The sequence below is a fragment of the Pteronotus mesoamericanus genome, unplaced genomic scaffold, assembly GCF_021234165.1.
Source record: "Pteronotus mesoamericanus isolate MK-2021 breed Mesoamerican mustached bat unplaced genomic scaffold, CSHL_Meso_final contig_90, whole genome shotgun sequence".
In the NCBI taxonomy this organism is placed as follows: domain Eukaryota; kingdom Metazoa; phylum Chordata; class Mammalia; order Chiroptera; family Mormoopidae; genus Pteronotus; species Pteronotus mesoamericanus.
The window spans coordinates 18250313-18276456 of NW_026555277.1; the positions used below are offsets into that span (position 1 = coordinate 18250313).

Below are 26144 nucleotides of genomic sequence, written 5' to 3' on the forward strand. Positions count from 1 at the left end.
CGAGGATCTCAATCCTCCTTTCCCTGCTGCTACAGGTGTTGTTGGTGCCATCTAGCGGCGGGAAGGTGTGGCGTCTATTTTCTCTTGTGACACTTGTTAAATTTGGAGGTGTATTCCCTCCATCAAATTTACATCACATGAGGGGAAGGAAAAGGCATGCAGAAAAAAAAAATTTTTTTTTTACCTTTAAAATTCTCACCTGCAAAAGCTGAGATGGGTTCTGGAAAAAAAAAACAAAGAAAACATTTTAAGTTAGATAAGCGGAAGAATCGGGAGAACACAGGGCATGGTGAAGATGACTTCTATTAACTTTTTTTAAAATAATACCCCTCCGAAAGTGCCCCATATCCTCCACAAGCTCTAGACTGTGTCTAACACATGATCATCATGGGGGCCAGTTGGTGGGGAGAGATTCTCAAAGTTGCTTTGGAACAAAAAGCCTTTATAGAGTAATGGGTCCCAGAAGCATTGTAATCAGTCACTTACCACTGATTACTTTCTCAGAGTCTGGATTACTTTTAGATGCCCTGGGCCTGAGAGTTGCCTGAAGGGACTGGGGTGGTCCCAGGTGCTTCTGACATCATCAGGCACATACACACACCCGGGACCCATGTGCCAAGAAAAGCACTTGGTGAGTTATTACAGTCACTCTGCCGATAGAAAGCAGGTTCCGTGCCTTTTCAGGATTCCCTCTTGCTTATAGGAATGTCTGTGGCTCTGAGAGATGATCAGCGTGCTCTTCGGGTGATCTGGGTAAAATTCATGTATCTGAGGTGGGCTGGTTGCTCTGCACTTCTGTCCAAGGAGACAGTTATGATATCTTTCCTATATTGGTCACCTGGTGTGTGATGTTTAATCTTACAATAATTCTGGGATCTGGGGCATTAGAAGTATTAGCCTCAAAGCAAAATCTACAATGTTACTTCACATGCCATAATTTGCCCTGCAATTCATTCATGCAAAAAGAACTACTTGGGTAATTACGTTATCACTCTGATAGAACATATGTACTCTTTTTGCTCACCAGTAAAGGCTTCCATTAAAGCCATCAAACCTTTCCAGCACGTTATTCTGACGGGCAGTTGTTCCTGTCCACAGGCACTTCTTTTGCTAAAAGCTGGAGTCTGGTGATGGGGTCTTGGCACCCCAAATCTCCGTATACTTAGTGCATATCTATTCCTGAATGGGAAGGGGGCTAGAAGACGTCCCCTCGCCTGACGCCCCTACTATCAGGAATGCGGCCGAAGACATGGCGACACTCACACCTCAGCTCCTGCACAGGCTGGTCGCTGCCTCACCCGCTGGGTAACGACTGTGTCTGAAAACGGTGTGCTGCCTTCCTGGGTATAGCCCAGCCCTCAGAATCTCACGCGGAAGAGCCATGAAGAGGCCGATGTTGAACGTACCCATACAGTTCTCCAGCGGGACGTCAGTGCTTAACCGAATGTCATCAATGGCGATTTCTCCGGAATGGCCTTTTCTTATGACTCCCTCGAACACAATCTAGAAGCCAGAAGAACATGAGCCACGGTTAACTGAGCCTCCTGGTCCAAACCGTGCAAGGATTCCCAATTTTCTGTTAACTGCAGCTTAAAATGTGTGCGTGTGTGGGTGTGTGACTACTCCTGGTGCACATCTGTTGACCACATGGCTATGGTGCTTGAAAATCTCAATTTAAAAAGAGTTGGTTCAAATCAACTGTGTATTTGAAGGGATTAAAAATATATATATTACAAGGTGATGGATATTGCTGTCCAGTAACTCAAATGCATTGATTAAAAGGACCACATTTGGAGTATGTTTAAAGAAGGGTTAAAATATCCCTAGCCATTTTTGAGCTTCCTTTCTCATAAATCTTTCAAATGCCCAATCCAAGTATTTGGAAGCTCAGGAGACAGGCACAGGTAGGGGTGAGGTGAGAAATAGAGTACACAGGTTTGGATTACCTGGGGGGAACATTGTTTCATGGTTCTATCATTACAACTAAGAAAGGAAAGGATTTGTTCTTTCACCAATAGTTTACTGAGCACCTACTATGTGCCAGGCACAAGGACAATTACAAAACCTCATAGACAAGGCCCTTTGAGAATCTCACTCTCTAGTGGGGGAGATAAAAATGCAAACATACTTACAATACATTGTATAAATATTTAAAGCAGGAATGCAGGTGGGGGTGGGGAGGAACTCAGGACATTTTACAACCTCAAAGGTGGCTGCACACGGCACACAGAAGCCCCTCTGCTCTCCGGTCTTCCACCATTCCCCGTTCTCGCCCTCCCCAGATTCTCTCCGCAAACTAGCGCTCGTCCTCTGGCAAGCTCCGTGAGCAGTTGGCTGCCTCGCCAGCCATCTGTTGCTGCTTCTCGTCTGGGGAGGAGCAGGTTAATGCTTTGGCTGGTTCTCAGTCACCTCTTCCACAGTGTCTACTCTACCCAAGTTCCAGGCACAGCTGCGCATACCCATCTGTGCCTCAGTCTCTCGCTCCGTGGGGCAGAGATAATAGAACTCAACTCCTGGAGCCGCTGGGTGAGAAACCGCTCAGTTAAGAGATACGTTTCTCTGGTCCACTGGCCATTAAGCACAAACAGCAACCCTCCCCTTCCTGTGTTCGCAGGCCGGCTGGGACAGGGCTGGGACAGGTCGGGGAGGTTGTTCCCCTCGCTCGCCAGGAGTCTGAGCAGTTCCACAGGCCTCTTCCCTGTGACTGGAAGGTTTGTTTGTGTTTATTTCCCTGGCTTCTATGTCCCTTTGTCAGCCTACCTGATAGCAATCTAAAATAAAATGGAGAGAAGAAACATTTGCTGGAGAAGATTTCAGCAATATAAAAGGCAATAGGAGGAACAAAGAACCAAGTCTGGGTGTAGAGATAGTCACATTCTGAATAACAAATAAGAGTGTCATTTAGTTGCCATGGCAACGTGAGAAACACAATGAAAACAGCAGAGCTTAACCACGTTCCCTAACGATGAATGGGCACGGCCCTTTGAAATACTGAAATACAGATCACCCCGACTCCCGCGGACCCCCGCACCTGCCCCGTCCCCACCCCACCTGGTACTCCATGTCGTAGCTGGGCAAGATGATCCGCCCGTGTTTCCACTCGCCGCCCTGGTCCTCGCGGATGACCCAGAGGAGCTTGCTCTCCTGGCTGGCTTCCCGCAGCACCTGCAGCGCCACCCCGCGGCCGCCCGTGGCTTGGTACTGGAACTCCATGCACACGGGGCTCCGCGGCAGGTGGACCGGCGGGCTGATGAGCCGCGCGTACTGGCCCTCTCTTCGGCCATCACTCTGCAGCCTCAAGAAATTCCTGTCATCTGGGGAAAATAAACCAAACAGAGGGCTTCCTGGTAAACGCCGGGGAAAGATACCAGTTTGCAGCTGTTGCCCCTCCAGGGGAAAAGCAGGGCCCAGAGTTTGGGTGCTTTGTTTTTTCATGTCCTTCTTCACCAAGTCCCGCATCCCTTTTTTAAGGCTCCTTCTGAGCCTTGATGCAAATGCTGTGTCCTCTTGAAGCCCTGTGAGTCTTTCCACCAAGCCGGTCCCTCTGCCTATCCCTCAACACCACTCTCTTTGGGCCTCTTTTACCTGTTGTGGTTGGCCTTATGTCTTAGCTGGTTGTGTCTGCGCTGGTCTTCTCTGCCTAGATTTTAAGAGGCCAGTCCCGCAACTTAGTCATCACCGGCATAGCAAAGGGGCCACTGCAGTCTAATGAACTAAATTAGAAGGGGGTGAGGTAGCTGCGAGACGAGGGGAGGGTTCTGGCCAGGTGGTTTATGCTTCAAAGCCTTTATCATCTTGCCCGGGCACTGTCCAAATGGAAGACATTTAAAACCTTCTGTCTCCACCAATGTTACTAGCTGGTGCCTGGGTGACTGTAAATCAGAAACCTAGTGTCAACTTTGAGAGAGCAGGGGGTGATGGCTGATTAGGGGTGATTCACAGATGTGGTGCCCTTTCTTGCCCAGCCTGGGGAGGCCTGACCTTGGCCTTTCTCAGTCTGCCAGGCACACACACCTCCAGCAAAAATAGGCACTGTCATCTTTATTAACAAAGGCCATGTGGTTAGTAGAGGATAGACACATGTTGGAAAATTAAAAAGTTTGACCCGTTTAAATGTTTAGAGAACGGGCCTTTTAGCTGATTAGTTTTCAACTCCATCAGACCCTGCAAAAGACCAGTCCCTCTTCCTGTTTGCAGATCCCAGGCCTCGCAGACACAGGTGGAGGACAGGCTACCTGCAAACCCAACTTGTGCAGGGGTGTTCTGGCTATTTGCACAGAGAACAGGGTGGCATCTGAGTCTCACTGCGCCCTTTTTGGCCCTGAAGCCTCTGATGCTGAACACTTCTGTAAGAGGGCAGGTATACTTTGTACCACACACCCAGCACATCAGACACCTCAGGATCATGCTAATTGGAGACATGTGCGCAGAGCTTTCTTCCTCAGCCGGGTCTGTGAACACCCTGCGCTGTCAGAGAAGGATAGGCAAGGACTTCAGAGCTCTGGAACAGCTGGCTTGCTGTTGTTACTCCTGCTGACATCATCTTTCCAGTGAGAGCTGAGCCTGCGACAGGGCTCCCACCGGTGGCTCAGAAGCAGCTTCTACCTCCCCCCTCCTCCCAGCCACTGCTCTCCTCTCCCCTGGCTTCCCGAAGTCCCTCCTGGTTAGATTCTCCGGGATTATTGTTCCAGAAGCTGCCCTGCCCTGAAGTCAAATTAGAGTAGCTTAGAATGCATACTTGGAATTCCAGTTTATGTCTCCTTCACCACTCAAAGCCACGTCTGTCTAATACCCCACAACATAAGGCCTCTTCAAGGCCAAAGTCAGCACAGATAACCAGGCAGCTGCCTACAGCTGAGAATTTTAATGATGATGATCTACTGAGGGAGGAGATACTGGTGCCACGACCAGACACTCAGCGAGCTTCTGAACCTCTGCTTCTCCTATCAGATCTCATTACTACTGCTATTAATGATAATAATTAGAAGTCCTATTTGCATAATGCCTCACAGGTTACAAAGCACGTTTGTATGCATTATTTCATTTAATCCTTGCTCTAGGAGCTCAGTTTTATTAATCTTACTTTGTACAGGATGAAAAAACAGAGGCTTGGAAAAGTTCAAGTGATTTGTCCAAGGTAGAGAGACTAGTGAGGAGTAGAGCCGGACTTGACATTAGGTGTTTCCACCTCTGGACAGAAGGCCCTTCACTTCAGCTATGCCCCAGGTACTGTGCCCCACGTCTAGGCCATCAGTCACACTCTGTTCAAGGTAAACTGGCTCCCTCCCTCCCCCCGCCAGCCCTGCTCCTTTTTCTCCTCTTACCTCTAACCCCTCTCTCCCTGACCAATCCACCTATCTCACCTCTTTTGCTAGTTTTTCTCCAAACCCATCTGGCACACTTCAGCATTAGCTCCTCCCTTCTCTCAACAACTCCAGCATTTAATGCTATATCAATGATGTTTCCTTGTTTTTTAAAAGACTGGAGGCCGGTTTTTCATGCATTTCAGCAGGCAAACGCTCACTGCCTAATACTATAATTTAACTGTTCTGGGTGTGCCTCTCTTATCGCCCCAGTTAGGTAAAAAGGTGCTGGTATCACACATATAAGGATTAATATGGCTTCTTCTCATGGCCCCTAAACAGTGACACATATATGCCACTACTCAAGAAAATTTTGTTTCCGTGAATCACTGAATAACAAACACAAGGATAAAGGATGACAGGAGGCTATATGTTGGAAATAAGAACAGAGGGAGAATCAGCTAGCCTCTGGCAATCGCTCAGACTCTCGATTCCCTCCCACCTTCCTGAGCTAGCAAACAGCCCTTTTCAAAGGTGAGGTGCGCGAATAACAACAGGGTGACCTGTGGACGCACCCATCCACCCATCCACCCATCCACCGACCACCCGTGAGAACCTCCCAAATGCGCCCACGCTCCAGTCATTTCCAAACCCCGACTGTTTCCACCTCATATATAAAGAAAACCAGATTTCAGAGACTTATTATTCAGCCTTCTTCCTTCACAGTTTCACAAATAAGACCCCCTTGCTGCCTGAAAATTGCTTGGCAGAAATACTGTCACTTGTGTGAATTTACATTCTTAAGCAGTAGGGGAATCGTGGTATAATGGTTAGCATTTAGTAAGTAAAATGTGCGTGGAGGTGTAAAGAGCCGGGCTGGCTGGATGTCATCTGGGTCTGTTCTGTTCACCTCTCCTGTTGCTAAAACTTCAGGCACAATTAAGCCAAAGGTTCCATGGACTGCTTCTCCCAGGGGCCCAAGCTCACCCCTCCCCTCTCCTCTCTCCTCCCCGCTCTCTCACACAATAAGATGATAATCACTATGCATGATTTAAAGGACCACTGGAAGACCAGGGAGTTAATGCTGGTGGCGTGCTAAGCACGAGCAGCTGAGGGATCATAATTCAGTGCTGACATCTGAGCTAATCCACTAGTTTGCAGAATCTCAGGACAAGCAGGCCTCTGAATTTCACTTAGTTAAATCATTTGTGCCCCACTTGTCTGTTAAGTGCTATGAGCTCGAGGGAAGAAAGATGATATGTAAATTTAAGGAATTAGCAGTAGACATCAGTCAGAGGGACGCTGAGCTGCAAAATGTCCCTGCCTGTCACTAAGAGAGACCTGATTAGAACCAGGACATCATGAAGGAATGGCTCGGACTAGGAAAATCCCAGGGAGGGGGAGAGGAGGAGCAGGGGGAGGGAACCGATGTTAACTGGGCACCTACTATGTGCCAGACATTATACTGGAGGCTTTGTCTGCCCATTTTATGTATTCTTCCCTGTGAAATGAGTATTATTTTCTCCATTTTTACAAAAGGAGAAAGTGAGACTCAGAGAACTGAAGCGATGTGTCTGAGACCCTAGCTACAGAGTGATGGACGCAGGGAAATCGCCCGAGCATGGCCTTTCACCTGGCCTCATCCTCACTAGTGTTCTAAAGCCTCTGTCTTCCCACCTGTAAAATGGGTGTAATAACCTCATTGCTGCATAGGGCTGTAAGAAGGAGGAAATGGAACAAGCCATGCACAAGACTTTGCATAGCAACAGGGACATAGTAAAAACTCAGTAAAAACTATGGTCTTTATTACTCCTGCTATGGTTATACATACTGCCTCTTGTGCTTGCCTTTATGTTTGTTTTGAGTTTTTGGTTTTTTTCAAAAGAAATAGGATTGAAAGAGCACCAATAACTTGGAGAGACCAATCCAAGACTCAAAGGGAAGTATGGTTTGGCCCGGGGACAGTAAAGATGTTTTCTGGAATAAGACGGTTCCCAGATCCATCACCTTAATCCCAGAAACCAGCCAGCCCCAGGTTGGACATCATGCACTCTATTTACCACATATGTGTGTGTGAATCTATGGTAGATGAAATAAAATAATACATGATCCTGGAATGAGAGTGGGACCTCATGAGACGGTTTGGAGCAGGCCAGCCCTGTCGTCCAGAGGAATGATGCTGAAAACATCCAGAACAGCTGTCCACCTCTTTGCTTTAAATTTCCCAAAGAAGGAGTTTCCATGGGCCACACTGGCAATGTGTTTTCTGGGTCACAACCCCAACTGTCAGGAACTTCTTAAATTCAGTTTTAAGTTTTCCTGCTGTCATTTAGACACATGTCTGCCTTCTACCCCTGATGGAGCACAGCCAGTATCTGTCCCCTGACTTAGATACACTGTCACTCGTGAAGAATTAAGACCCTTAGCCTTTGCTTCATTGGGAAACACAATCCTTCTCCTTTAAATGTCCACTTTCCAGGCCTTTAGTGATAGTGGTAGGTCTCCACTGACCCTTCTCCAAGCTAAGTGCTTCTGCTCTTTTAAGTCAGGGGACCCATTTATGTGCTGTAATGAAGCACATGTGTACAAGTGAAGTTTGTTCTTCTGGAACATCCCAGTTTATGGCCCATTACTGCCAAGCACAGAGGGATTTTTAAGCACACACTGGCTGTTGATTACTTGTGAGAGCAAAGGGTTGGCATGGCATGGGTAGGCTGCTTTAATGATTTACTTGGGCTTTAAAGAAGAGCCCTCTAAATTGTCAAGAGGTTGCCCAAACATGACAATTGACTAGCCAAGAACCAGCCCTGCCTGCTGGAGGTTGCTTTCTTATCCTTGTAGCTGATGGCAGTGATGCCGCCAATGCAGAACTTCCAACAAAATTACAATGGGAAGGACAAATGTTCAGTTGTTGAAGGAGAATGAAGAAATAATGCCCCAGAGACATAATCCCTCTCCTCCCAGACCTGACATACTTGGGAGGCATTTTGTGAGGGTCTCTGACTCAAAACATCTGTTGTTGCCCATGACACAGGGAAAACAATCACATGGGAATGAACAACAGGAGTTCAAAAGGGCAGAGAGGAAGTGCAGAGGACAGGGTCATTCAGGCGTTTTAACCTGCTGCTGTCTCTAAAAAGGGTCTCTTGATATTTCACCTGGCGATTTACGGCCACATCTGGCTTTAGCTGCATAAGTGCTTTGTGAGCACGTGACAGTGTCTGGCCCAACAGCAATGGAATCACTGTGTCCCCACCTCACCAAACCCTGAAATAAATTACCAGTCTGATCCTCCTGGCTATCACAAAGCCAAACACACCATCTGTCCAGTACGTACATCTCCTGGCTAGCATCTTGCCCTCCTGCTAGAGCAACCATCTGAAAGAATATTTAGTGCTGCAGGAGATGTAGTCTCTTTGTGTAGGTCATGCTTAAAACATGAGTCAGCCCCTCAGCTGGCCTCCCAAGGTCAGTCTGTCTCGAGAAGGTCCTCGAATTAACAACCAGTGAATGGAAACATTGACTTTGGATGAACTCAGCAGGATGTTCTCAAGGTTTGCAATGGACTGCTTTGTGGACAATCTGAGGTTTCAGGCCTGGACTTTGCAGGAGTCTACCAGAAGCTTTGTTTCGGCCTGTCAGCTTTCATGAAGGTTTTGCATTGGGGGCGGTCTTGTCATCATTCTGTCCTTTTATTATCCACCCTCACACTGCTGGGGAACTCAAGCAATTATGACTTTCAAAAAATAATAATAATTGCTTCTCCTCTCTACTGCTGTCTTTTCTACAAAGTCAGAGAAGTGTTTCTACTTTCCTTAATGAAGGATGGCCATGCTTCCTTTTTCAGGTCGAAGATATGAAGTTATTGCTTGAATATTGGCTTTCTTTTAGCCAAGCTCCTCATGGTCTTTAATTATCTATCATGATCTAAGCCCAAGAAGTTCCTGTCTCAGTCCTGCAATGGCTGCTGAGCCCCAGCCAAGCCACAGCAACCTCTTTCTAAAGGCAATTCAAGTGAATGCCAGTCCTGTATCTGGACTGTCTGTGGCCGTTGGTCCCATCCATGGGGAAGGTCTTTTGAGTACAGACAATTGCTTTTCAACTCACAGAGTCACCAGTAGCTCTCTGTCAAAAAACAAGCCCATCATAAGCAAGTTCACTCATCAATTACTTCCTTTGATTTCTCTGCAATCATCTGCCCACCATACCGACCTACTGAATTTTCTCGTGTGTGTCCCACAGGTTTGGTCCTCTGTTCTAATGGAGCTTATTCAGTGGCCCACTCTGCATCAAAACAGCCCAGTGTCTGCCATGTACATTTGAAGGGGCAGCCGCCATTTGTAAAACTCAAATATTTTGGAACATTGCATTCTTGATTTTGTGACCACTTGAGATTGTTTTTGAACCTGGAGTAAAGATTCTGTCCTCCCAAAGCAATAAATATATAAATGCAAGGCAGCCAAAGCTCTGTTCTTTCATAATGGCATATGGCATACTATTCCAAATGGGCTTTTCCTGTTTCCTTTTTATCACTTCCATGATATGTACTTATTGAAATGAAGTAATACTGTAATCATCCTTCATGAGGTCAACAACGGCACAAAGAGCACACATTTAGGGAGACCACACACACAGCCTCAGGGCTGACCTGGCTTAGTACCTGTATCTCTAGTCTTCTTGTCTCATTTCTGACAATAATAATAACAAAACACCAGAAACAATGGTTATTATTACTATTATTGGTATTACTTGGTATTTATTTAGGATGGTCTTTTTGATTGAATGAAGTAGTTCCTAGACTATCCAATGATATGTTACTTGCTTACTTTACTATGGTTGCATACCAAGGTAAGATGAAACAATGACCAAAATACCAGTCATTAAACACACCCATTAAGTGATTGTAGAGATGGCACATCCCCCTAACTACTTGCTTCTGGCTTTATACAAAACCGAGGAGCAATAGCATCAACACGGGTCCCAGAGGTCATGCTCATGTTAACACTTCAAGGTGCTAGAGTGGCGCTTGCCAAGACAACATCCTGTGATGATGAGCAAGCTGTACACCTGCACTGCCCAATACAGCATGGCTCTTGAGCCCTGAAATGTGTCCAGTGTGAAAAAGGAACAAAAGTTTTAGCTGTATGCAATTTTAATGGATTAAAATTAAAAGAGCCACTCATGGCTGGTGGCCACCATATTGACAAAGTAGCCATCTCAAAAACTTTCTGCCTTGCTCTTTAAAGACCTCAATCTGATCTTCCTCAAAACTCCCTCTAGGGGAGACACTTTCTGCGTCACTGCAGCTGCAGAGAAAAGGCAAAGTGGCTTCCGAGAGAACATGGGAGCGGCTCCCCTGTAACCACCAGAGGTCACTGAATTGGGAACAGGTTCCCCAGGGGCGGGTGTGAGCACACTACAGGCTTCTGAGCCCAAGCAAAGAGCTAAAAAAAGAAATTCTGAGTGGCTTGAAAGACTATCTTGAAAAACAAAAACAGTGGAATGAAACCAGTGGGTGTCTTGTCAGCCTTAAGCAACCACTACCGCTGGCCAGAACAGAACTAATTGCTTACTTAAAAGGAGAAGAAGAAAGAAACTAGAAAAAAAACAAAACATGAGAAAAGAACTAAATCTGAAAATATCTAAGGAATGCAAGTAGTTTCCACAGACGCTTCTAACCCAATGGCCTTGAGTATGATATTTCAACATGGCTGTTTCCTTTTTTCTTTCCTCCTTTTTTCTCCTTACTTGATGGAGACACCTCCTTCCTTAAACGTAATTACTTTTGTTTACTAACCTAATGACGGGATAAAACATGGCACACTGCTCTTAAAGAGCAGAGTGCGTTCCTCTCTGTGAAATCGGGGATGTGTGGGTGACACAGCAGCTTTCAGGTTTGACTTGGAAGGTCCGGCCCTCTGATCCCATTAGCATTTGCCCTGCCCCTAACCAAGCACAGCTGTTTCCTTTCTCCCAACTGCTCCCCTCAGGGGCCCATTTTTTGAAGAAGGGACCACCCTGAACAGAAAGGGCTTTCTATCCTCTCTTTCTTAAAGCCTGGTATTCAATTCTGTAAGAAGGAACATGGGAAATAACAGCAAATAATTTTGTAACTCATCAGAGGGGAGAAGGAAGGGTCCAGAAAACAGTATGATGATTTTGTTTTCTGGAGGCAAGTTCCAAGTGTCATTTTTCCAAACTTCAGGGATTCCTCTGGAAGAGGAAAATAATTATTTTCTTTCTCAATATCTTAGGGGGAGAACACCATTAGGTCTAGCAGTTCCTTATGGCCTTAATTTTCCTTCTGTCCCTGTCCATCCAGCCAAAGGTTGGAATTCTGCCCGTTTTGCGAGTTTGCTCTGAGAAGCCCTCCCAACCACAGAGTGTAATGAATCAACTGGAATGAGGACAAGGACTAGAATTCCCAACCAGTAGCCAGGGTCGGCAGACGGGGCAGTCAGGTGAGGGAGGGGGCTGGAAGAGGGGGAGGCGGGGGGTGAAGGGGCAATGGAACAGAGGTAAAGGCCAGGGAAGAATGGAGAATAACTTAAGCTCTCCCAGAAGTGTCACTTGCTAATCGGTGGCCTTATGGCCTGGACTGGACAGGCCTCAGACATTCTTAGAGACAATTTGCTCAGAAGAGTGCAAGGGAGGAAGCTGAATTGTTAGAAAGAACCTGAAGATGAACGCTGAATAAGAGCCAGTAAATGTCCCCACGCTGTATCATCTGTGGGCCTCTGCCAAGCTGCCCTCTTACACACACACCCATGCATAGAAACCACGAACACATGCAGACACAAGCCTACAGACACACACTGACAGAGATTCACGCTTAAAACACACAAACACTAAAATGCATATACATCTATACATAAAAACACATAACATACGCACAGACACACAAAAACACCAAACACCTTGAGAAAGGAACACATGCATACAGATGTAACCCACAAATACACACATCTAACAACACTATGCATGCACACAGAGACACAAAGCTTACAAATCTTTAAGATAAAAAGTGGGGGTTGGGAAAATCACCAATTAATTGGGCCAAGTCTCAAAGGAGGGGAAATAAAATGAAAAATCCAGGCTGGGTTATAAAAATAAGTATTTTTTTCCAACATGCAGGAGGCTCATTATATTAATTAAACATTATTGCAGTGAACGAGAGGAGGGAGGGTGATTAGGGCCGGGACGCGGGTAAGTGTTCTCTCCTGTTGCCCGAGGCTGCGGTGATCTTCAGATATTAATCTCTCCAAGCACTTGAACACTGAAGAGATAAACACTTGAAATATGAAAATGTTTTTCCCCAGAGCAGACGCTGCGACCCTCTGGGAACGCAAATGCGGGTTGTGTCGGGGGGCTGGCTGCGGTGCTCTGCTGGCATCTGTCCTTCTGCTGCCCCTGGGGACAGGGGCACGGCCATGTCTTGGGGTGAGGGGCAGTGGGGCAGCTCTGGGGAGTCATGCAGAAGGGGAGGACAGCTTTTGCCTTTTATTCTCTAGGAACATTTAATCTACCAATTTCCAGAATTAACCCTTTTCCCCTGGAACTCTGACAGGGACCTGCGGTGTAAGCAAAGGGTGTAGGGAAACTGAAAGCTAGCGCCCGCCGTGTTGGAGCTGATGTTTGTGACAGCCCTTTGTTAAAATATCTGGAATTCTGCAAGCCAGGTGTCAAACGCAAGCATTATTAAAAATTAAATTATAGAAAGTTACAATTACATAAATTATATTAAAAACTAAAGGTAATAAATTCTCAAAATGCAAGATGTCCTAATTATTTTAATACAATTTACCGGTACCTATGCTTCCAAAGTTATTTGCGTGAATTACATCCGTCTGATGGGAGCACACTATAAAATGCTATGTTATCGTACTTTCTCCACTCCACCTCCAATGGCTGGCAGCTTGAATTCAACCATAGTACAGGTATTTACATCCCTGAAAGTGGCAAACATTACAAAGCAGGATTTTTTAATCCTTGGAGAGCTGGTTGTTCAACATTTACCAGAACATCACTCTAAGAGCATGTGACAGAGGATACTGTAGGTGACTTGATCCTGCCTACTCAGAAGGGCCAAACACAGCCCCTCTCTGTCAAGGTGCCAGAGGGATTTCTGAAATCAGACTCTCTGAAAGGGCAAGCGCCAGGTATCTCTGCTAGACACCCTTGGGTACGGCAGCATTGCAGGCCCTCGACTGGTTCTGCCAGAGCAATGGTACCCGAGGAGAAGGATCAGTCAGACTGGAGGCCACTGGTTTCCTACTGGGCCATTTTATGAACAGTACCCGGCTTGAAGTTGACAAGAGGCTCTGCAATGGTGGCAGTGAGTCCTGGCTATGGGAACAAGGGGGCATTGACTCATCCCATCTCCTAGGGCGTCCCAATTGCTCTTTCTTTTTCCCTCTTCTTTTATCTTGGCCTCTCTCACTCCCTCCCAGCTGCCAGGCTGTCCTATAATCATAAGAGAGGGTAGACCAACCTGCTATTCTGTGGGGTGATGTTGTGAGCAATGACTATGGTGGTTAGCGGGCAAAGAGCAGAAGATGGCTCTGTGGCGGGAAGTCACGAAGCCTGGCAGGGAATCTGAGCTGGAAAATGTGGGGAAGGTTAGCATTAACTCTTTCATTGCTTACTTCGCAGCTGGCTTACCTGGAAACGTCCGGTCGATTGGGCTTGTGCTGCTGGTCCATGTGCTCCTGAGCCACTTGGCATGGTCGTACATCCAACCACAGGGCTCCTCAGGGAAATCAAAGTTGCAGTTGAATCCTGAAGGGAGCTGCAAATCTTTGTCTAAAAGGAGGGGGGGAATAACCAAAGGAAGGCAAATGAAATGGATTCAGAGAACAGCCACACTAGTGCTATTTAAATGGCTGGCAAGGCCTGAGTGCAGAGCAGAGAAAAAAGTGGCTCCCTTTGCTTATTCATTTAACTCATCTTGGCGATGGTTGGTTTTCGGGTCAGCCTTTGGTCTCATCCTTCCCAGGAGTGAAAGCCAAGTCTGCCAAGGGTTCCCATAGTAAGCAATTATAAACGAGGCCACCAAATGGCTTCAGGCTCTACTCAGCCTCTTCTGTCCACCTTGGAGAGCAGACAAATGTGAAAATCACTGTCCCCTAAATGCCAGAGAAGAATGTCTTCCCAGAGCCTCCGTGGATGGCTAGCTCCTGCCAACCTGGTTTTCAGAAGGGATGGGGCAGCCCATTAGCATCCAGAGAGGCTGAAATGCAGGGGAGGTTGGGACAGGGAGGAGAAAGTGGCCTCAGAAACAAGGAAGGCTTGTTTGCTACCCTTTACCTCCTAGGGATGGGTCTCTTGTTTCAGAGGTCCAGGTCATTTCGGCATCCCCAGGGGGAGGCAGTGCCAGGTGGCATGTTAGGGCAAAGTGAGGGGACCAGAGCAGCTGGCCCCACCAGCCGCCCAGCTCAGCACTGCCTGGGAGTAAAAGTAATTCCACATGGTGCTGAGTGCCTGAAGGCCCAGATCTGAGGTCAGCAGAGAGTGCATTTTCATGGAAATCTAAGAAGTGACCACCCAGTGGTTTGTCCCATCTGCTCGGTTGTTCACCTGCCTAAGTGAGAGGACTGAACACAAGGCGTTTCTTTTGAGGTTCCATTCAGCTCTAAAAATTCAGTATGAGCTGCTGCCAAATATGTGATAAAGTAGGGGGTGAGTGTGGAGGTGGGTAAAAGAGGAAATGGGAACCTAAATCTGGATGCTTGCTGGCCGTGGCTGTGGAAACAGCAGAAAAGTGTTGGCTAATGCTGGTAGCAGAGAGGAAGTGGGGTCTTTGGCCTTCTCACTTCCCTTCTCGGAGTTCCCAGGGAGCAATTTCCATGGGGAAGGCCTAGAATGCAGGTTAGGAAGTCTAAAGGGAGCAACTGGCTGGTGGAAGCTAATCACTCATACTGTAGAGGTGCGGAGGGCTCACCTCGGAGGGGAAGGGCACCGCTGGCCTGACAGGCAGAGTGCCACCGGGTGCTGTTTATGCCTCCCCTTCCTAAGAGGGACTATTTAATGATTGCCCACCATTGGCCAAAGTCAGCTTGAGTCTAGAAGAAACACATGGAATCTATTACAGAAGCATCAACCTGTGGCTTGGAAAAGTCAGCTCTTAGCCCTCACTGTCCCTTTCTCCCGACAATTTCTGAATTTCTACTTTTCCATTCAAAAATATGGAGTAATTCAATATACCATAATTCCTCTCTAATGTTTATGTGCATACTGTATCTCAGGAACCAAATTCCACAACGAGATCTTAGGCAAAAAAAAAAAAAAAAAAAAAAAAGCAAAGGGAGGAACCACCAAAGAAACCTCAAAGGAAACAAACCACTACAAAGGGGAAAATTATATTAAACTTCTGAACGTTTGCAGCAGAACCCTTAAATTTTCCTTTGGACTGCCATTTAGATAGAAGCCCGCCTCCTGTCCTCCGCCAAGCTAACTTTGCTAACCCGACACCATATTTTAACTCCCTGTGCGTTCTACTTTTGGCCCTCAACCTATCTTAAACATGTCTTGGAAGATTCTCCAAGTCTCCTTCTCCTTTCCACAAAACAAAAACAAGTTCATTAAAATGTCAGAATTCTGTATTCAACTAACCCTGACCAATACTGTCCCTCCGCCCACACAATATACAAAAGCACATTCCTAAAAGCATATGCATTAAATTACCATTTTTCAGTCACACAACTTCAGCATTTATTTTTGGCTTCCCTCCCATTCTTCTTTGCAGCCACTTCTTTGGAGTTGGCCACTCCATCAGCACAGTTCCTCAGACTGTCCAATGGCTGAGTGTGCGGGTTCTACGGACTCCGCCATTCACCTACGGAGTCGGTGCTACATCTTCATGTCTCCGTCACTTCCCAAGTCTCTTCACCAATCTTCCCTCATTTTGTTTAATGAACGTTTAATAGTGGTCAGTAATTTACTGTAAATGGAGGCTGTCAAGCATTCAGTTCTAGCCAAAAATGCCAGGTGTTCCAAAATCTGTGGTTTGTTAGAAATGTTCTCATACTCGGTAACCTTAGTGGTATGATTTAAAATGTGCTGCACTTTTGGGCCCTGCCAATTGTTTTTATCTAACATGGATGTGTTTAGAAGATGAAATGAGAGCAATACAGATTTCCCATGCGATGAGAAGGAGGCCCTGTGTTCTGAAGGAACGCTGACGTGCCTCTTCCCGTTTCTGCCTTTGACACTGACCTGCCCGCCCCTCACTATCTCATGGAGTCATAATTATTACGCTTTCTCAATCAATGGTGAAAGACACAGGGAAGTACAATTAAGGGATGGTTAACTGCTGAGTTAACCCGACCACTGCGCTCCATAAACCATGTCAGCTCCAGATGGTCACCTGACTGTGTGGTGAAGATGTGGCATAGTAGGAAACAGGATCCCAGATGCAGAATCTGAAGATGTGAAGTGAGGGCTAGAGAAGACTTCTTGGAGGAGGAGTCTTCTTTCATTGGACCCTCATCTCAGCTGATGACTGGTGGATTCATGCCCGTAGGGCTCTACAGGTTGTTCCAATATCTGAATGCTTCAGGATTGGATGTAGATAGCCACTTCTCCAAGCTCCTGAGTACTCACACCTCCTTGATCTCTGACCCAGGGGACCTCCAGGTTCCTGCCCCAGCCACAACTCAGCTTCCACCCCTACTGGTTGGCACCCATGCCATCCTGGATGAAATACGACTTTGACCCCCATCCTCACCATCCTCAAAGCTGCAGTTCTCTCCACACTCTGTGGCCTCCTCATCGATAGGATATGGGGTCGTGGTCTCTTCGCTCTTCACAGTGGGTCCCAACGTCTCTACCGTGGGCTTTGCGTCTGTGTAAAGGCAAAGGAAGGGGTGTGAATGTTGCATGCAGCAGCTTGCATTAAAATGCAGCAGGAGGAAGATGCTAAACACTAAGCTTCCTTTCTAAGTGTGCGCTACCAGAGAAGGAAAAGGAAACGAAAATGGACACAGACACACCCCTCCCCAGAAGTCACCTCTGTATGTCATCAAGGATGTTAAGAGCGTTGTCTGAGTTGAACAAAAATGGACCCACATTGCAGAAACAGCCCTGAGAGCGGGCCAGAGAAAAACCCATGCTCCTTAACGTACATTAGAGGTTCTGGGGTAGCCCAGAGGCTGCACGAGAAGTTAATGAATGTGGGCGATGCTGATCCAGAGGCCAGGCTCAACCATGCTCTGGGTGCTCGGTTTAAGACGGAAGTGTGGCTGGGCACAGCCACAAAATGAGTGATGCCAATCAAAAACGGTTTGAGAAAACCTCGGTGCTTCACGGAGAGAGCTTCCATTCTGTGGAAAATGCCTATCTGCGCACTTCCCCTTGGGTGGCGCGCCTCCCTCCTGCTTTCATGTGGAATAGGCTTTCTCCTTCCAGCCTTCTCTGGGTCAGGCAGAACTGTCTGAACGAAAGCTAACCTGACCTAGGGGGCTCGCCTATAGCAAGATAATCAACAGCACAGTCACCAAAGCCATAAGCAAAGCCAGATGCTTGGGAGGTATGACCCCAGACACTGTTGTCATGTTTGCACAAAAGTGAATGGAAAGGAATATGGATTCAAAGAGATTCAGACTCCACTTGGTGGAAATAATGTGAGGCTGTGCCTTTAGGTCAAGGTATGGCAGATTCAAATGCTTCTTGGATGCAAATAGCTACTATAAGCGAGGATAAATGGCTGGGGGTAGGGAGAGTCAAGTGTGGGGCAAAGATGGCAGAGGGGGTCTTACACGTTTGATTTAAAGGAGGCCACCAAGGTTGGCCCCAGCACACTGAGGTTCTGAGGGGCCGGGGTGGGGAGGTAGCCCAGTGTGGCTAGATTTTGCAAAAAAAAAAAATTTTTTTCCCTACATGAATCCAACAATCCCTGTGGAAAACTTCCAGACTTATCAATGTTGGCAACTTATGCAAAATATTATAATAAGAAGAATGCATAAAACCGGGCTGGGCCAAACCTGCTGCCGGCTGTTAGTTTTGACCCAGGTGATTCATTCAGCCATCCATTCACTGTTATTTGCTCACCCCCATCATTCATTCAGCAGTTGTCTATGAAATGAATAGAACTGTGAGTCAGGCCCTTGGTGGGGCAAAAAGGGGTGCTGGTAACCGGTGTTCAAGTCCATGTGTTGTGGGTGGGGTCTTTGTCCCAGAGCTGAGCTCCAAGGAGACTCCCCGAAAAAGCTCGCGCATTGTCCCTCCCATTCTTATACATGTTCCCTGGCACTGTTGTGCGTGATCAGGCGTCTTTGTCAGGCCCTCTTCAGGATACCATTTAATAAAGCCAGGAGCTGAAAAGAAATCACTAAATACGCTGAATAGCTTTCTCACGGTCGACTTCTCATCCTTTTGCTATTAAACACTACACGCATAACCTTTCAGGCTTCCCTTTGCCGTGTCTGTCTCTTGCTCACAGTAAATAGCAAATAACCTCGAAGCATCCTAATTTGTAAGTTCAGATTTGTCACTGTGTCAGAGACTCTCCAACTCAATTGTAGAGCAAACTCTGGGCAGAAAGGCAAGAAGTAATCATCTGAAACACAAACCAACCAACAGGTGAGGCAGCCCTGTCAAATTATTTAGCTGCGGCGACTGAGCCCAGCCCATTATTTTTCCTGGGATCCTTCTGGGGTGGGAATGAAGAAGTGAATCAAGGAAGAGTCGCAGAAAAGGGACATGAGAAAAGCCAGAAAGCCCACACGCCCTAGCAGATGAGCTTCTGGGAATGTTAGGTAGCAAAATGAGTAAGCTGATTGGAGGAGATGATGTTAAATCCAGGGGCACAGGGGGCTGGGAGACCACAAGTGGGCAGGGCGTGTGACTGACAGTGAAGAAACAGCAGCCGGCCTCCGTGACCACTGTGTTTGTACTGGGCGCTCCGAGGTAACTGCCCGTTAAACTGCAATTGAAACCAGATGTCTGAGACTTCAAAGGGAGGGAGGCAAGCCCCAACTCTGATCTTCTGAGGAATGACCAGGCAGGACTTTGAAATGAGAAACCTGTTGCTGACCATCACCAGTGTAATTCGGGGCAGGTTGAGGTGGGGGAGCCCTAAGTGGAAAAGGCCATTTGCAACTGTCCAGTCCGGCCAGCCGGTCGCAGAGCAGGGCCAGGCTGGGAGAGGCAGTGCACAGAGGGGCCGAGGAGAGGAGGGGAGTGTGAGTCAGCCCCCAGCGGGCTGAGCGACCTCTGGCAAGTTGTTTCTTTTCTCTGGGACTCAGTTTCGTTTTCTGTGAGAGGGGTGTTGGCTTAGACTACGATTTTTTTTCCAAACCGTATGTTGCACTCATTAGTAGGTTGTAGAGTCAATTTAACGGGTCAAGACCAGCATTTTAAAAATAGGAGCTACAATATTTCAAAGTGCACTCACCTGGTGAGGAGGAGCACAGCTTTGGGTCAGTCATATTTACTTATTCTAACATGTTAGGTGCCAGGCAGCAGTCTAAGTACTTGAAATCTACTATTTTATTGAATCCTCATAATAATCCTGGGGGGGTGGGGGTAACTCTGCCATGATCAGCCCCATTTTTCTGCTAAGCTAACTGAGATGTTGGGAGGCTAAGTAGCTTGTCTGAGGTTATATCCCCAGTGATCGGCAAAGGCAGGACTGGTACATGGCAATCTTTTGCCAGAGTCCAGGCATTTAGTGATAATCCACTATTCCCCATAGGCACACGCATGGGTGTGCTTCTGTGTATGTATGTGTATGTGCACATGCATGTGCTTGTAAGTCAAGTGGGTTGTTGCATACATTTAAGTTGTGGACGATGGTTAAAAACATTTGAAAGCCACTGGCCCAGAGGCTCCTGGGTCTTGTGACTCTCTTAATCCTCTGATTCCAAGGAGGCCATAAATCCCACCAGCTTGTGTCACGGTTGGAGGGAGAGTTTTCAGCACCTCAAGCAGACAGGTGACGCACATTCAGCAGGCAGCAGGGAAAGCTGGCCTTAGTCCTGCCTAATGGGGAGTAAAGTGTCTTCCCACTAAGTGTGTTCATTGGGGCTGCCTTCAATCTGAAGGTGAGACAGGCTAATTTGGGCCCGATTCCCACCTGCGTGCCTCATTGGGCCACCTCTTCTGTACATCGAAGCCGGCATGCGGGAGGCACTTTTCTCCCTGGGAGCCCGGAGCACTTCTCCAGCATGCCCTTATTAATCCTTCCGGCTTCCCTGCTGCGGGAGCTGGTGACAGGTACAGCACAGACAGGAAAATGGAGACACCTGGGGTGCTGGTGGGGCGGGGCAGGGAGGCTCGGCCTGCCTGACGCTCCTGCTGGCATGCGGCTGCTGTGGCCGCCCAAGCCCCTTCTGACAGGCAGTGTGGGAGCCCAGGGGGGAGCTATGTCAGCTCTGTGGAGGCCGGAGGCCCAGTGCTCAGAGGACAGGTGGGGTCCGGCTCAGAAGGACGGGGCACATCCTGGCAAACAAGAGGGTGGGCGCGCGTACTCAGTGGACCTGGACCGCCTGGTGGGGGCAGGAACCAGCAGGCTCCTGCCACACACTGGGAAGAAGTCCCCAGCAACAGGGTCCCTCCTGAGCAAATGAATGCCTTTTACAGATGTGGCTTCAAAATGAAAATGCAGTCTCTTAGCCACTGACATCTGGAGGCCAGATTCAGACATAAACCAATTACTTTATTATCATGAGGTTTTTTTTTTTTTTTTTTCCTTCCCTAAATCAACAGCCACAGCTCCCTGGCCTGAAGAGTCAGGGTCTAATTGAATTTGGGTGGGTGGTGTGTGGTTATGATTTGTTTTTGAGAGACTTGGGCTACAGAGCTGAAATCATCCTTTAAAAATGACAAAGCCCCTCCCTTGAGAAATTGCCCCAAGACCAGAGGCTGTGGTGTTCGTGGTCGGAGGCAGGAGAACACAGCAGGGCCCAGAGCGGGCAGGCTCTGCACAGTTTCGGGCTAATAACGGTTTCAACCGGGGGTGGGTGCCCCTCAGCCCCCATCCATGTCATGGTCTGACCTGCTCCCAGGGCATCCTGAGAAGGCGGGGCCTTACCTGTCCAGTCACAGCCAAGCACCTCCAGCCGCATCCCAATTCCTGCTGGTGACCACCTCTCGGGGTACACCCGCACGTACTGCGCAGGGACGGGGTCGAACCTTCGGATGTCAGGGGTGTCGTAGTGCATGTTCCCTTCAAACAGCTGCAAGGGAGACAGGCTGCTCAGCTTCTCTTATGGGGGACCCCCTCCTCCATCATCCCTTCCTTCCCTTTCCTCCCTGCCTTCTCCTTCCCACCCTTTATATCCAACCAGAAGGCAGCCACACGGTTGATTCATGGTTGCTGCACATTACGATCCATGGGAGCTCCGTCCTCAGACCAAGGTACTTATTCATTGGGAAGGTGGTTAGAGACCCAAAACATGAAAAACAGGGAGCTGCTGTAAGTGGCAACTGCTAGATCTTGTCTTCTGTCCTGGGATGGAAACTGAGGACCCAGAAAAGAATGAGTCTCTGAATGAATCTTGAGCTGGACTGAGTGGAGAGAAGAGAAGGGAGTTTAGTGTGCCTTGCTTGTTCCCAAGTTCTCGGTTTATTAGGAAGAGAATTTCTAATCCAGTTCTTTTTCTAAATTTTGAAAGTCTAGATTTAGAAAGTCCCAGTTGACTGATAGGTCTTAAGTTCACTGAGAGGCTGAAGGGAAAGTGACCACTCCCTTCTCTGGATTAACAACAATGCCTTCTCGTCACACTGGGAGTCAGGGACTGTGTTCTCCAAACCTCTGCTTCAGTGGCGGCAGTTCTATCAAAAGAAAACCTGCCGAGAGCCCCAATACATAAAACTGACGAGAGTGGGATGGTCCTGGTTGAAGTCAGGTAGGGGACCCAACCGGAGCACACCTGGGAGCCACTGATTTAGGGGACTGTTGGTGTGGGGCTGGCCAGGGGCTGTGGCTGATCAGCATCCAGGGGTGCTGCAGAATCACCCTGTTTTGCAGGATGCCCTGGGCCCACAGTTCCAAAAGTGAGGGGTGCTGTCACAGGAAGGGCAGGCTCTGACCCTGGCTAAGATCATCTCCTTTCCCAGGCCCCCATAATGGTTAAGGAGATCCAGGGTCAGCTCTCCCTGGGGAAGCCTGTGGTCCAACTTCTGCTCCATCCACCAAAGGTTCCGGTTACCAAGCCCTGAGCCTTTCCCAAGCCTCTGGGGTTGCAAGCTGGGGGTTTACATCGGCATTGCAAAACCTCTAAGCCAGCCCCTGTCTCTGTATTAAGAATGAAAACATTTGCTTAGTAAAGGGGCTAGACAGAGACATGTGATACCGCTTTCCTTGTTAGGGGCCCTGATCTTCTGAGGAAAATAAGGGGTAACATAGAAGTGAGAATGGGAAAGCCTGGCTAACTGGGAAATTAATCTGGAGAAGAGATGTGGTGTCCCCTCTCCTTCCTGGGGTTCCCGTGGAAGGCTGACCCTCACCCCTCCGACGGCCGGAGGGGGCGTGCCACACTGGCTGGCACTTGAGGCCGGCAGTGGGTTGCTCTTGCCTCTCCCCAGCCTCAGCCTGAGAGGCAGGGAAGATTGAAGAGTCACAGCTAGGAAACTACAAAGGAGGGCAGCAACATTCAGAAAAGCACAGTTGTTTTGGGAAGTATATCCCTTGTTTCTATAGTTTAGCCTCCAAAAACCACATCTCCTTTGATTGTCTGGCCAATTGGAAGGAAACTTTCTCTGAAAGAGAATGCAATGGGCGTCGAACTGCACAGAAAGGCATTTGGGCTTTGGAATCGGACTTACGAGGTCTGCATCATGGATCTACCGCAGGTACACTGCGTGACCCTGGGCATGACATTAAGCCTCAGTTTGTCGTCTCTAAAATGGGAGTGGCCAAAGGGTCCACCTTCTAAAAATGTAAGGATTAAAATAATAATGAGGACTAAAATAAGGCTTTGAGTGCAGTGTCTCGCACAAAGTAATCTCTTCATTAAAATTTGTTATGCTGGAATACAGGGGTTTGGCGATGATCACCTGGATGGACAACCAGCACTCCCGACTTAAACAGCCTGTTTGGGGTGAGGTTACAGAGTCTTCCCGAATGGCCTACCTTCGGCTGCTGGGTCCTGGGGTCCTGGATGTATTCCCAGTCCTTGCCGTTTAGGCTGTAAGAGACTTTGAACTTGCGCACAAACGCCCGGGCTTCCACGGCGGTGATGCTGTCTCCTCCTCGGGCCCCCTGAATGATGACGCCTTTCACCGTCTTGGGCGCTCCCAGGTCCACCTGAAGCCACTCCTCACCTGGCTGGGCCTGAGGGATCCGAGGGAACCAGCCCGAGCGGCTGCTGACCAGGCGAGCGGCACTGGGGCTCCAGAGGTACTCCCGGGTGGAGGAGGCAGAGATCTGGGAGTCAGCGATGAGGCCCGAGAGCATCCCCAGCATGTTGGAGCAGGGGGCGTCTGTGGAGAGGCGAGGGAGGCACGAGAGGTCAGGGCCATCCTAACCGGGGACCACTCCCATTAGTAGGGAGCTGTGAAAAAGACCCACCTGGTATCAAACACTTCAAGTCAGCATTCATTTCTTTGCATTTCAAGGTAGAATAATACTGTGGTTGAGAGCCAAGAGTGGGGGCCAGGCTGCCCGTGTCCATGTTTGCTCTGCCACTTACTAGCTGTATGGCCTTGGACAAATTGCTCAGTGTCTCAGTTTCCCCGGGTCTAAAGGAGGACTAATAATAGTACTGCCCTCTTGGGGGTTGTTGCAAGGATTCCGCTAGTTATTATATAAAAGCTCACAGCCCAGTGCCTGACATGTCTAAGCATCTAATGCCATCAGCCAAGGGCCCTCGCATCCTTGTTGGTGACACCAGTCCCCCCGACCCTCCCAGTGGTGGTGAGCACAGGCAGGAGCTCGGCTGAGCATTGTTTCCTGGGAGACTGTTTTCCCAACTGGATGGAAACCTTCCTGGGGTCAGGTCTCTACTTCCCCTTTACTACCTTCTGTCCTTCCCACATGCTGTTCTGCTGCCCCAAACGCTCTTCCCCTCAGCCATCACCGGACTACTCTTCACTCATCTCCCAAGCTTAAGTGTCACACCCTCAGAAAGGCTGTCCCCAAACTTTCAATCAGTAGTCAATTAGGTTTCTAGAGTCACTCTTTCTCAGAGCACCCTGTTCTTTTCCTCCAGAAACATTTCTTCGTTTATAATTATCCAGTACTTGTCTTTGCTAATTATCTACCTTGCCCACTAGCCTGAAAGTTCCATGATGGCAGAGACCCCATCTGCTTTGCTCGCTCCTCCAGCCCCAGCTCCCCGGATGGGGCCTGGCACGCAGCGGGCCTTCAGTAAGTATTTGTGGAGAAATGAGTGAGTGGAGAAGGCAGGGTCTACCGTCAGTGCGCATCAGACACCTGTAAACCGAATTGCAGCCCCCGCCGGCGGTCCCAGTTCTCCAAGCCCACCGGTTCTCTCTTTTCAGGTTTCCAGAAAAATGAGTTTTAATTGAGTTCTTGCTGGTTAGCCTGTGCCGACTTGGAACAGCAATGGGAAAGGGACAAAAAAACAGTCCCCTAGGTAGGGTTAGGACGAACCACTCCCATAAGAGGGAAGCCGAGTCTTTGTGCAAAGGCTACAAGAGCAGAAGATTTGTACTGAGATAATGTGGGTTCTTCCTGGCTCTGCCACCTCCTAGTAGGGTGATGCTGGGCAAGCTCTTTACCCTTCTTGAGTCCTGGTTTTCTGCCCCACTGACCTCATAGAGTTGTTACAGACAGTGGACAAGATGGTGTGCAAATAAGGCATGCGAAAAATGTAGAGACCGTATATACACAAGGTATTTTAACTATTAATAGAAGCCTAAAACACCATCCCACCATGAAGCACTCCCTCTCTGAGCTGGAATGGATGATTAGGGGACAGGATGGTGAGCAGATGTACACTGAAGACCTTTCCAGGCCAAAGAAGCAACTTTCTTCCACTGGGCTTAGTCTGTAGGAAGAAGGGGGCAGGCTCTTCATAAATGGCTGGGGCTGGTCTAACCACCATCTTCTCTCATCCTCACCACTGCGCCAGCCTCCTGATGCTATCCCAGCTCCCATGATGGTCCTTCCAGTCTGTCCTCCACATTGCGCCCCCCGGCTCTGGCCTCACATTCCATGCCCACACCCTCACTTCCTCTTTTGGTCCCTCCTGCCCCTGTGCCATTGAGCAAGCGGTGACCCCTCCCTGGTGGACTTTTGCTCCAGTCTTTATGAGGTGAGGCCTGTGTGCCCTCTGCCCTCAGCTCAGCCACTACTTCCTCAAGGAAGTCTTCCTCTTTCCTGACCTCCAAGATGGGGTCAAGTCCCCTACGGCATCCTTTATCATAGTTTTGATTTTACTTTCATTTGTGGTTTTGTTTGTGTATTACTGTGTCTTCTCAACTTGTACAGATGTCCCTACAGAGCTGGGTCTGTTGAGCTTATCACTGTACCCATAACGCCTTGTGTAGGTCTTGGCCTCCAGCTGGGGCAGCAGAAAGTGTTATTTAAGAGCCGGGCTCTAAATTCAAAGCACCTAGTTTCAAACCCTGGCTCTACCACTTAGTGGCAGGGAAGCTATGTCTCCAAGTCTTGGTTTCCTCATCTCTCAAGTGGAGAGAATAGCAACATGCCATTCATAGAGTCTTTACGAAGGTTATAAAAGGTAACATACCTTAAGTGCTTGCTTAGAATGGAACCTGGTACATAGTTAGCATTCAATAAATGTTAGGTAGTAGGAATAGTAGACTTTTAATAAGTATATACCGAATGAATGAATGAATGGAGAAATTCTGCTAGGACTTGAGTCCTTGAGCCAATCCTTCTAGAAAGGTCATACAGTATAATCATGCTATTCT

General features: G+C 48.1%; 1 protein-coding gene across 4 annotated transcripts in view; it reads right to left on the reverse strand.

The window, feature by feature from the left end:
• NRP2 (neuropilin 2) overlaps window positions 1-26144 on the reverse strand; it is a 114514-nt gene that overhangs the window by 29902 nt on the left and 58468 nt on the right. For 2 of the 4 annotated variants that reach the window (XM_054585771.1, XM_054585773.1), the window contains exons 9-15: window positions 23377-23726; window positions 21334-21478; window positions 17029-17145; window positions 13965-14105; window positions 3052-3314; window positions 1407-1503; window positions 200-220 (exon numbers count right to left, since the gene is read on the reverse strand). In XM_054585771.1, coding sequence (XP_054441746.1) covers window positions 200-220; window positions 1407-1503; window positions 3052-3314; window positions 13965-14105; window positions 17029-17145; window positions 21334-21478; window positions 23377-23726 — 1134 coding nt within the window. Of the gene's footprint in view, window positions 1-184; window positions 221-1406; window positions 1504-3051; window positions 3315-13964; window positions 14106-17028; window positions 17146-21333; window positions 21479-23376; window positions 23727-26144 lie in introns of all 4 variants that reach the window. The other 2 variants (XM_054585770.1, XM_054585772.1) reach the window with 1 other exon arrangement.